The sequence below is a fragment of the Anguilla anguilla genome, chromosome 7 (assembly GCF_013347855.1).
Source record: "Anguilla anguilla isolate fAngAng1 chromosome 7, fAngAng1.pri, whole genome shotgun sequence".
NCBI lineage: Eukaryota > Metazoa > Chordata > Actinopteri > Anguilliformes > Anguillidae > Anguilla > Anguilla anguilla.
This window is the reverse complement of record NC_049207.1, coordinates 17,862,446-17,875,044: the sequence shown is the minus strand read 5'-3', so window position 1 is coordinate 17,875,044 and position 12,599 is coordinate 17,862,446. Positions and strand designations below refer to the sequence as shown.

At 46.7% G+C, this 12,599-nt stretch overlaps 1 protein-coding gene across 4 annotated transcripts in view; it reads left to right on the top strand.

Annotated features, from left to right (window-relative positions):
* Positions 1–780: 780 nt before the first annotated feature.
* Positions 781–12,599, top strand: part of wnt5b (wingless-type MMTV integration site family, member 5b) — a 71,342-nt gene continuing 59,523 nt past the window's right edge. The window contains exon 1 of one of the 4 annotated variants that reach the window (XM_035426658.1): positions 781–1,584. Coding sequence is in view for 1 of the 4 variants with exons in the window: in XM_035426657.1 (XP_035282548.1) it covers positions 1,595–1,618 (24 nt within the window). In the remaining 3 variants the exon portion in view is untranslated. Of the gene's footprint in view, positions 1,619–2,294; positions 2,353–9,745; positions 9,765–12,599 lie in introns of those variants that run through there. The other 3 variants (XM_035426657.1, XM_035426659.1, XM_035426660.1) reach the window with 3 other exon arrangements.

The following is a 12,599-nucleotide window of genomic DNA, read 5'->3' as shown; positions in this document are numbered from 1 at the left end:
TCAAAAATCTTCCCATATAGCAAAAGAATTGTGATCCAACTTTAACCAAAAATCCAGAACGAATTTGGCAGCCGAGCTGGCCCGGACTTCCTTAAACACAACGGTCCAACAAAGCTGTTACAGATGCGGCCTGCACTTAGAACTGTGCCCCGCATTGTGCTTCGCACTGAATCAGTTCTTATTATTATATCATTATGCATTCTTATTTACACAAATAAACTGCAATATGCTTGCATCCTTGGTTGGCACCACGCTGCAAGTTACTTTGTTTATAACTGACACCAGATCGCAGATATTATATTTCTAAAAGTAATGGCATGGGATATACATAGATTTCGTTTTACTTACATGCCGGTGTCACTTCGCTTTTCTGATTACGCTCCGTGACCGCGCAAATGTAAAACCAGGTTATCGTTCAACATTCAAGGCGCAAGCGCTGTGCGGATCTACAAGTCTGAAGATGGATTCGGATTAGCGTCGTTTGTGGTTGGGGTTATGTCTGCCGTTTTAAAGTCGTATTTCCCTCCGCGAGTCGGAACATACATTCCAGTCTACATATGAGTAGTACATTAGGCAAAAAAATCAAATGGGTAAAGTTTTACTGCATGTTGCCATTTTAAGAATATGCTCCCCAAAGACTTCACTCGTTAAACTGTGCGCACGTTCTCGAGGGTTGGCTCAGGTACTCTGGGTATCTCTCCGGGAGCGAGCAAGGAGGGCAGGCATTAAGTTGGGCAGCAGACAAACTTATCGTAACTCATTCAAACTCCCCCTGGCCAGCAGACTGTAGTCAGAACGACTGAATGCACACGACACGGGCGGAAGGAGACGCTTGAAGTTAGCGCAGACATTGTTCACAACTCTCTGAAGTTTAAGATTATATGTATTTAGTTTATATAAAGGAGGGGCGAAGAGGGTTTTTTTTTTTGCTGCAGTTATTTTAAAAGTTTCGCGGCATGGTACGACTGGTTTACGCACACGCTTATTGAATTAAATCGGACAGACATTCCTCTGAAGTTCATTTACAGACTCCCGTAGAAGTTCCTTTGTTTATATGTGATATTTTCACAAAGCGGAATGCCAGTAGTATAGCCTTTTCTTTTTGTTATGACGGAATAGTAGTAACATTGTCGTTTTATACAAGTGCGTTAAACGTATTTACTTTTTAACAAGAAAACAATCTGGGGTAAATATCCTTGAAGAGGTTTCTACTGATCTGGTGCCTGGACCTCTAATTTTGACACCTGTTGCATTTGAATGTGTCAGTGCAAAATACCGTGTTACAGTGTATGGGGAAACCTACATGCTACGAAGAAGCCAGCGCTTATGAGGGAACCTTCGGAGGGGACTGTAAGAATTTTTTAAAAGACTTTTCAGAAATCTGAAGCTGGATAACTGAATGAAAAACACAAACAGAATTTAACAAAGGTGGATTTAACAAAATATCTTCAAAAGAGACCAGCATCATACTTCTATTTCATTGAGGAAAAAATAACTTCACGGACATCTGTAAAAACCTGCACATTCGCTACTTAGACTTCGCTGCGGATCTCGGACTAAGGTTTGGAAGCCCCGAACATCCCGGTGAGATTGAATGTCACTTAGCCAAAAGATACAAGTAAGAGTCACACCATCCATCCCCTTCATTGTACATTTTAACTAACTTTCACAGCGGCCTTGAATTGTTGTCTTCTGTGCTGTTAAACATATAACTTTCTGCATCCGATAACGATGTATTCGAAGAAGTCCTGACTGTACAAAGAGAATGAGTTACTTTTTCTTTACTAAAGCTTAAAGCGCCTGTTCAGTGGTTACAGTTGATGCAAGTTACTTTTTAGTAGCACGCGTATGCGCGTGTCTAACAAGTCGTATTAAATAAGTGGGTGCTGTATATGGACTCGTTTCTTCAGTTAATCATCTGTTGTAGGTGAAAATGTATGCTGACTGACAAAAATGGGTCGGAAGTTTGTGTCAGAAGAGTCGTCTTTTTACCCTGCCAGCCGACATAAAACATATTGACGACTTGACAGTAGGTCTTGTTGCAGACCCGTTCATAACCGTTGGCTCTCATCTATAGACAGACAGTTTTTCGTTGGTAAATCGAAAAGTAGGCTATTGCTTAATTTACGCCCCTATACGAGTCTGGATTATACACTCAGATTGATAACCAGAATCCTTGTATGCATAACTGTAGTTGGGAGATCTCATTCCACGCATGCTCTTTCAATTATTCCGTAATTGATACACTCATCAAAGAGAATGAGAGCCATACAGATTATAGGCTAATTATTTCTTTGGAACTCCATTTGGAACCTGTGGACTAACATTCCTGCTAACATTCCTTAGTTTGATGTGAGTACCATATAAAGCCATTCAAAATCACATCCACACCTCGCTTTTATCTCATGCTTTGCATCGGCGTGCTAATTAATTGTGGATAACTCTGCACTATAGTAGTCATGTAGCCAATTTGTATTCATACTTTATATTTTTAGTGAGCCTCGCACATAGCCTACTAACACGTAGTCACAGGCCAGGCAATTTATTCTACTAAAGCTAATAAATTATTTTAAATCTAGGCCTATCCAGTCCACCGATATATTTTCTTCATGTATGTCCTCACAACGTAAGTGGTGCAGAACTGAGTCGTTTATTGCGAATCCAGCTACAATACTTGGCCGAAAGGGCTTTGTATTTACACAAAGCAATTAGCAATTATAGCAATTTAGTGGAACGCACTCGCATTTCGTGGTAAGTCTTTTTCTACATGGATCTCGTTTTTATTTATAGCCTATATATTTATTAATTCAATAATATTAAGTGCCTTTCTAATACTGTTTCTTCCGCTCGCATTAGTTGCATGAAACTTTGCACAATGCATACACAGGCTACATATTGCCGATATAACCACAGCTGAATTCTGTTGTCAGTTACACATGCTCTTTCAGTTAGTCTACAGGACGTCTGCGTGCTATACGAACAAATTCTCCGTAAGTTTCCTAACATTCTCTGCAGTTCTAGTGAGCTATATTCCCATGCTTTCGTGTGAAGTTTTTCCCCAGCGCATATGCTTGCGATTTTTCAATATTTATCGTTTTCTACCTTATACCTCCTTCCGAAACTGTGAAATACAATGCATTCAATTTTTCATTGACGTAAAGTATTTAATTGTATTAATGGGAGATTATTTAATGGGAAGCCCAGTGAGTGTCGTTTAATATATTATAATCATTTTTTCTAATTATTTATCTCTTTATTTTCTGTGAAAAATAGAATGTTACTTTAAAAATAATTTTAAATTAATTTTTAAGCTCAATTATATTTTTCATTTTGCACAATGCTTTGTGATTGTGACTTATAAAGAAAAGTACGTTGTTAAAGTTTCAGCTCGAACAGTGAATTGTTATTAGTAATAATAATAATGATAATAATAATAGTAATAATACTTTTTTCATTTGGCAGAATTATTTTATGAGAAATTAAGATATTCTCTGCAGTCCAGCAACTGCAATATTAAACAGAAAAAAGTAAATTTGAATTGAACCTGGGACAGAAATGAAACCGGAAACGGCTTGGGGCTCTTTTACTTCAGAGGCGAATAGTGTGCCGATGAGAAGGTTGCAGGAGAGCTGTGCTGCTGTTTGACAGAGCGCTCGAGGACCGTCACAAAGGGCCTTGTTCCTGTAGCACACCTGACAGGTTAAGCCTTTGTTTAATTTCGCACAGGCATGTTTGCTTAATTTCCCCTCCCACACCTTTATTTAAAATCTGTTTGTGAAGCTGAGGAGTCCCGGAATGAAGTCCTGTCTCAAGGCCTCCGGCCTGCGCAGAAGAAAAGCTCTCGGTCATATCTCTGGTCATATCTCTGGCAGAAACGGGGTCTGCTGTAGCCTCAGGAGAGGATTCGGCACGTAGAGACACCCCACGGCTAACTTCCTCTCCCCGGGGGGGGTCTCCCCTGGGCAAGAACTTGGGAACTAATGTAGATCTTAGGGTCCCTGACCCTCACCTCCAATTCCCTGGAGTAAACCCCCCCCTCTCCAAAACCCTACCTGCTCTCTCTAAGCGGGAAGACAGCTGAGACCGTTCTAAATGGGTTGCGAGGTTAAGAGGGTTCGCTGTTATGGTCGACGGGTCTGGTGCGTCCCCATTGGCCACTCTTCGGTTCTGAATTCCATCCTGGCCCCTTTGTGACAGCCCCCCCTCCAAACCCCCCCCCCCCTCCCCCCCAGCTCTGACAATGAGACAAACCAAAATAGAGGTGGAGGGGGGGAGGGGTTGGTGGTCAGATATACCTTCTCTGTCACGGGGCTGTCATCAAGGTCCCAGAACGCTAGCCGATGTCGCATTGTTGGACGTTGGCAGGTAATGTGGAATCCCTCCCTCCCCCATGGGCTCTGACCATTCAGGATCTTCCGGGCTTGGCTCAGGGGTAATGATAGACAAGCGGTCAGAGTTCATTCCTTTCTGGAGGGGAGGGGCTTTGTGGCTCTGCGGATCAGGCTGAGGATCGTTTCAGTTCATTGGGACGTTAGATTGGTGTTGCTATTTCTGCATCATGCGCCGAATGCATCTAGTGAGAAACCCATGGGGGTCGGGGGGGGTGGGGTGTGTGAGGATGAGAAAGGGGTTACAGACAGAGCAGTGCTGAGGGTGGGGGTGGGGAGAGGAGGGTCTGGAGCTCTGTGTAAGCCAGGAACACTGTGAGGGCTGAGGAGTGCAGTTGGATCTGACTGATTTAAGACATTGATTAAGTGAAGTGAATGAATGTGTTGAGTGAATTGACGGGCTGTCGGCTGGAATGAAAACCTGCAGACACTGACTGTGTCCCTCCTGGAAAAGCAATGGGAACCCTTTAGAGTGCTGATGCCTATTGATAAAACCTTCAACAGCACACCTGCAGGACCTGTGGTACTCCACACGCGCGTGCGCACACACACACGCACACACACACGCACACGCACACACACACACACACACACACACACACACACACATCCTCTCATCTCCCTGTAAAGCTGCTCTTTCTGTTCTGTGTGGTGGTTATTTAAATTGTTTTATAATAACATTCAGAGAAGTATACCTATTACGAAGGGGCAAAACAGTAATGTGGAATTTTAAATATGATTCAACGAATTCCAGATTAAAAACGCCTGGAATGCGGAATTTATCACCCTCCCATTGTAATAAATTTAGATATTGGTGGGAGTAAGTTGAACTTGCAATGCACACAAACCCAACCCACACACACAAATCTCCTCTGAGTCAGTGAGAGCCATCCTTTTCCCTTTCTATTCACTGGCACCGCACGGCCCCCCGAAACCTGCACACCGCTTTCATCCTCACACTAATGCCGATGTGAACGCTGCCTGATTGTCAGCAGCCCCCCACGCTCCCTCCCCCCTCACCCCCTCACCCCCTCCCCTCACACAAAGCCCCTCAATGGGCCCTGCAGAGCCCGCAGTCCATTCAGCCGCCCGGCCCTTTCCTTTTAAGTGCTAATCGCGCGCCTGTTTAAGCCCTGGAGCAGCAGGACCACACAGCGCAGCAGACGCTCTCCTCTGTGAGCCCGCCTGGGCCCGGCGCTGCTGCTGAGGAACGCTCTCTGAACACCCCCCCCCCCCCCCCAAAAAAAACCCCGGCAGCTCAGCGCGGCTGGGTCTTTTGTCGCCACCCAGCTCCAGCTTGTAGCCTCATTATGTGCCACCTTTGTGACTGATGGTTGCGGAGAAGCCCCCATACTCCGGTTGATGAGCAAAGGAGGGGTGTAGTGGTGTGGGGGTGCGGGGTGGGGGTACAGCAATGGAGCGGGAGGACGGGGGGGGGGGGGCATCACACTCTTGTCACACCATCAATGTCACTGCCTCTTCGCAAACGCTCCATGTATCTGTTCAGCTGGATGTTTTTGAGTACTGTGCTGAGATGTTACTCATTTCATTTATTTCCTTTATCATGGGGTTAGTCTGTGATTGACCAAATAACTGGATGTGATGTGATAGAAAATACCATACTGTGCTTGTTTGTCTGAAAGGGCAGCTATTTCATTTAATTCATGTATCAGTGTTTATCAATAAAACAACATTTAAGTGTTTTAAAAAGACACTTCTAGGTGCTGAACATTTACTGTTTTACAGCTTTTTGTAGCATTTTGTAGATTTCCCCTCATCTGTCCTGTCCAAATGAAGGGCAATATTGAAACTCACACCTCCCTTAAAGGGTAGGAGAGATAGCGGCATCTACCAGTGACTGGTAATAATTAGACAATCAAATTGGCTAATTCATCAATGGCTTTCTTTGTTGAGAACATATAAGTGTGGCTGTTTGGGTAAAGTCTTTTTCAGATTGAATTTAAATTTCAGTCCTTTTTTTTCTTTAACAGAGAGATTATTTTCTTTCCTTTCTGGATCCATTCCACAGAACATGAAAACCGCTCGCTGAGCCCATTCCGTGTTCGGTCCCTTTTTACCGTCCATGTGGTGAAGGTTGACTCTCATTAGCACAGATGCAAAATATCAAGGCTCAGTTGTGTTTACAAACCCAGGAAGGGCTCGCTTGTTCCTCTTCCGAGCTGCGGCCGGGCCCAGTGTAAACACAGCTGTAAACGCTGCGTCTGGCGGGTTGTTGATGAGTTTCGGGGGGGTGGGTGGTTTGTGGGTGTGATGGTCCTTGTTTCCTCCAGCCTAATCTAATATGCAAAAGCGGACAGAGCTTCAAAGTGGGAGCTTCTGTTCCAGCAGGGCAGATAGATTTCACCGTTATGCTTTGTTTTTTTTTTTTTTTGTTTTTTATAAGGGGTGGATGGACACCGGCCCAGAACTGGCAGTTCACTTGAATGCCGGGGAAAGCAGAGCCAAGCCATAGTTTTGACTTCAGTGCAGATCCCACCTATAAACATAATTGCAGCGGCTTTGCTCTCATGCGTTTTTATTGTGCAGCTCTGCGTGCGCCACAAGGAATGGAGTGTTTCTGTGTTCCCGCAAATGAGCCTCGCTTCTACCCGAAGCAGAGTGCTGCTGGTTCCCCAGAAGCGCTCGCGGAGATGGTCCGGTGCTCTTCGATTTAAAAGGCAGCCTTTTTCCTGTCCTTGTTTGTCTCCGGAATATTTTAATGGTTGAATGCTGTCAGGTGGAATGAGCAGAAACCTGGCAACAGATCTGTCCCTCGAGTTATCCGTGCCTGCGCGAATCAGCTGTGGCGGAGACTAGGCTGGATCGGCAGAAGCGTCTCCACGCGTCTCCAGAGCGGAATCTTTGTGTGTCGGCTGGCAGCACGAGGCCCCGTAATGCAGAACCGCCATGCTTGTGCTCGCCCTGTTTTGTGCCCGGTGTCATCTGACATAAAACGTCCTCGAGCGCGGCCAATGCGATTGGTTAAACATGGCAGAGCTCCCCATAGTAAATGGAAAATAAACGAGCGGGTATTCGAGTTACAATATTGAGGATTTCCGTGGCGTTTCAAATGAAAACGGTTCTTGCCAATTGAGCCGGGTCTTTTAAGCTTTCACTGAAGTACAAAATCAGCAAAATCCCAGGCCCCCATGTCATCATTAATGCTGGCCTCCAACCATTACCCAGTTCGATAGCAGCGGCTGACTGGATGCTTTGCGGTGCAGAGCTTTTCTGAAGATTAAGAGTAAGTGCAGCTATACAGCATTATTAACGTGTTGCTGAATCGGAGAAAGACAGCGGTTCGTATTTTTTCCTTAAAAATAATCTAAAAGATACAAATAGCCGATCCAACTCAGTTTATATTTGAATTAAATTCACATGTTAGTACAAGTTCAGCTGAACAAAAAACTTTTTTTGCCAGAAACTATATGCCACTCTTTTTGTTTTCTTTTTTTTTTTTTTTTTGTATTGCCTTCAATTCAGCCAAGGGATTTTATTACAAAAATAATTTGTGGTATTTATCCTCTGATGGATGCGATGTGAATGCAGTTGTCTGTGGTTGCTCGGGGTTAAGCGTGCGTTGGAAGGATTTCTTCCGTGCGAGAACTGAAATGTAAAACCTGACGCTGGTGTCGGTCTGTGGGAGCCGGTCTGTGGGAGCGCTGAGCTCAGTGCTGTGGTTCTCTCCTCTGATTGGCTGAGGTGAGCAATAGCCTGGTATAATAGTTCGGTGTAATAGCTGAGCAGATCCCGGCTGATCCGCGGTGACCCGGCACAGCGAGAACCCTGCGGGTGACCCACGAACCCCCCCTCCGGTCCTTAAGCGGACTTAATTGGAGTCATTAACTGCTTGAAAAACCAGGGAGAAAATTACCCAGGCCCAGTTGAGCAAACACTACTTCAATAGAGTCATTTAACACCCCGATGGGATGGGTGCCAGGACGGGGGGCCACAGAGAGAGCCCCAGATTTAGGGGGTCACACAGGCGCAGCAGGCTTTTGGGGGATGGGTGCTGGGGGCGAGCGTGTTGTGGTGGGGTATACGCAGATGGAAAATACTCCTGCTTGTATCTGGAATTCCCTTATGCTCTTACAATGGTAATACCATTCCTTAGTTTAAACTGTCTTCTTCAGTTGAACCTTTAGACAAGGATTTCAAATGTCTAAAGGTTGAAGAGTCATACATTTTCCTTAGTTGATCATGGCAGTTGCTTGCAGCCCCAAAGCGGTTTCTCAGAGCATTAGACTAGAGTTGCGGTTTTTTTCAGTGTATGGTCTGGAGCGGGGATCGAAGTGGAGGTTCTGTTCAGTTCACTTAGAACCAGAACCAGGAGCAGAGGAGCTGTCTCTGGCAGTTTTGCAAGCAGTACCAGGGCGGTTCTGTAGACCCACAAGGCTGAATTTGCTGCAGGGTTTTTTATTTTAAACACGCTGCAGGGTTTTTGTCTCAGTTTTGTACAGGGAGGGTTTGATTGAGGGGCCCCCACTCTTCAGCTGCTTTGGCATGATTGCTTTTATTATGGAGTCGCGTTACAGGTTCTCAGCCAAATCTTTATTGGTATTTTCCATTTTTCCACGTCCAGTTTTTATGGCACTGGCCCTGTTTGCCTTGTCCTTCCTTGCCAAGCTAAAAGTCCCTGACATGTGGACAATTTCGCTTTCTCTCCATGTCTCCCCCATCTCCTCCCGTCTCTCCCCCTCTGTCTCCCCCCCTCTCCCCCTCTCCCCCCCCTCTCTCTTCCCCTCTCTCCCCCTCTCTCCCTCTCTCCCCCTCTCTCTTCCCCTCTCTCCCCCTCTTGCCCTCTGTGCTCTCTCTCTCCCCCTCTCTCCCTCTTGCCCTCTGTACACACACACACACACCCTCTCTCTCTCTCAGTATGGTTTGGGGGGTGTAATCCCAGGGTAATGAAGCCAAGACCCAAAGCCCTCGCCCCGAGCACATTTTCCGGCTGATTACCCCTCTTTGTGCGCTCGTTTACAGAAACATGCCGACTGCGACACATCGAAATGGGACGGGGGGGTGCACGGGGTACTGGGGTGGGGTGGGGTGGGGGTACAGGGGTGGAATTATTTTACAGGGCAGGATATTTCAGAGATTTTTGTTTTTGCTCTGTCAATCTTTCTCCTCTGTTCTCAGCCCCTCGTTCCTTCCCTCCCTCCCTCCCTCCCTCCCTCTTTCTCTCTCATCCTCCCTCACTTACTCTCTCTCTCCTGATGAAAAGGTGGAATCCAGCACAGCCATTAAAGAAGATTAGAAGTGCAGTGTGCAGTGCAGTGCTATGAAGAGGCATATCAGAAAAGAGCCACCGCTAACCAGAGAACAGGCTAATGCTGTGATAGCATTGGCCTTGAGATGCTGAGACAGATAAAGAAATGAGTAAGATGTGAATGTGAACACCCACCTGTATCGTATGTGTAATGCAACCTGTCCTAGCTGTAGCGTGTGTTCATCAGCACATTGCATTGGATTTAGGCATTTAACAGATGCTCTTTCACAGAGAAGCGTAAGTGCATGCAAGCAGATTTAGGCAACATGCAGAGACTATGCCAAGTCATCAGTACATACATGCAGTACATATAGTGCACACACACTCACACACACTCTGTCTCTCACACACACACACACACACACAGACACACACGCACACTCTCACTCACACACAGACATACTCACACAAACTGACACATACACTCATACACATTTAAACAAACTCTCAAATACACTCACACACACACGCACACACACTCGCACACACACACACACACATACACGCACGCACGCACGCCCATATCATGTTGCATGGATCAGAAGTGCTTAACAGGACATGAAGCCCCCTCTGAGCCGCGTGTGTCAGGACGTTATCCGTGTTTCTGGAATACTGTCGCGGGATTCCCGCTCTGGCAGAGGTAACCCGCTGTGACAGGCGCGGTGCGTTCTGACAGGGGTAATGTCCTATCACCAGCCTACCGCACCGTGGGCCATACTGCAAATCAGGGCTGTGCGTGTTATGGTCACGTCTCTCTGTGCAGCGTTGAGCGTGAGACACTAACGCTCTGGAGTCTGCACTGGGAATCGAGTTCAAACAGGCAGCAGCGAAAAAGCACCAAATGGAGGATAATCATTCTAATGCGTAATGTGGAGACGGAGTGCATTTCCTAGAGCCCTGTAGTCAGAAGCCATTTAGCAGCGAGGAGGGCGGGGTGAGGAGGTCTACGACGGGCCGAGGGGGCGGCGTCTCCTCAACGGCCCAGAGAGGGAGCGACGTGTTCGGGGACACGCTGGCAGCGTGAAAGAGACCATGTGACCCTTGGGTGATATGGCACGAGCGTCCGGCTGCCATGTTGATCAGTTGTAAATCACGCTCCCTCCGGCCGGCCAACCCAAACAGCGCGCCGTGAATGGGACCCTTCTGGTGTTTTCGGCGGTTGGTGTGGTCTCCTGTTTATTTACATTTCGATCGATTCATTTTTTGTACATTTTTTTTTAAATGTAGCGCAAGCAAGGAGAAGGGCGCTGAGATTCTATGAAGAAGGCGGCGCTGTATCTGGGGTTTACTGAAGGAACCCGGAATGTTCTGTCTTGTAAGGAAGGCAGTTAATGACCTGTTGCAAAGAGGGTTCTTTGTGTGTGTACACCTGCAGGTTTGTGTGTGTGTGTGTGTGTGTGTGTGTGTGTTTGTGTGGGTTTACTGTGTGTGTGTTGATGTACTGTGTATGTGCATCTACTTGAAAGCTTGTGAGTGTGAGTATGTGTGAGTGGTTTTCTTGTTAATTTGCGAATGAGTGCAAATGTGTGTAGAGTACATGCATGCAGTTATTTTGTTGTTGCGGGTGTGCGTGCACTCAAGCATACGTGCAGATTTATGCTGCTCTATGTTAGGAAAGCTGTGTGTTTACATGCATTTGTATATTTATGAGTTTGCTATGCTTCCATTTGGCCTTTGCGAACAGGACACAGCCGCCAGCTGTGTGTCTGTGATGGAGAAGCAAAGCGAGGGTGGGGGTGGGGGTGGGGGTGGAGGGGCTGCGCCGCAGGGCCTGCGCAGATGGGGGAGCGGGATGCATCTGCCCTGCAGGCCTGTCCGTGTGGCCTGCCTGCGCAACGTGGCCACCGGTGGCCACAGGTCTGGAGCGCGGAGCATGACTGTGTGTCACATGCGTGTAACTGCGTGTCACATGCGTGTAGCTGCGTGTCGCAGTGTGTAACAGCACCCACAGCGCTGTCTGTCGCCGGGAGATTCCAGAGCTCTGTGACACGGGGCACAGGCATCTCGCCCGGGGGTAGATGCTGAGCAGGAAGGGAGAGGGACTGAGAGTGATGGAGAGAAAATTAGGAGACGTGAGAAAGGGAGAGAGAGAGGGAGAGAGAAAGAGAGAGAGAGAGAGAGTGGACCAGAAAGGGAGAAGGAAAGGCAGAGGTTCAGAGATGCAGGGAGAGGGGGAGTGAGAAAGAGAGGGGGAAATGAAGAGGTAGAGGGAAAAAAAAGGTAGTGGGAGAGAGACAGGGAGAGGGAGAGCCATGGACAGTAGGAGTATCTGGTAGGAAATGTTGCCCCTCTCTGGTCAAGTTACGCCATTGCAGTGTGTTGTGTGCTGGAAAAATAAATTATTTTGGGGCAAGAAATGATTCTGCAAAACGGGGAGTGCAAAATTTTTAGTGAGGGCTTTTTAGTGTTTTGTGAAGTGCTGTTGTGAGTGACCCATGTTCTTTGGTGGCAAAGCTATGCCGTCACATTATATTTTTTGATTTTGCCCTTCTGCTTTCGACTCAAGCTAAAATTTCCTAAAGCTCAGATCTCGCTGTATTTATAATCTCTGTTAGCAGATTTTAGGTGAAATAGGACAAAAAAAGAAAGGTGCGATGAATAAAAATAGGTGATGGGCTGGGTGTTTTCAGTGTCGTCCCTGCGTTTAGACCTAGTGTATCATTTTGGATCACAGGCATTCGGCCCGGTGCTGAAATGAGGATGTTCTCTCGATGTTCCTAAAGGAAGTGGGTGGATGTTTTTGTGTGTGTTTGTGAGTGTGTGTGTGTGTGTGTGTGTGAGAGAGAGAGTGTGTCTGTGTGTGTGTATGTGTGTGAGTGTGCATGTTTGTGTGTGTATATGTGTGAGTGTGCGCGTTTGTGTGCGTGTGTGTGTGTCTGTGTGTGTGTTTGTGTGTATATGTGTGTGAGTGTTTGTGTGTGTGTGCGTGTGTGTGTGAGAGAGAG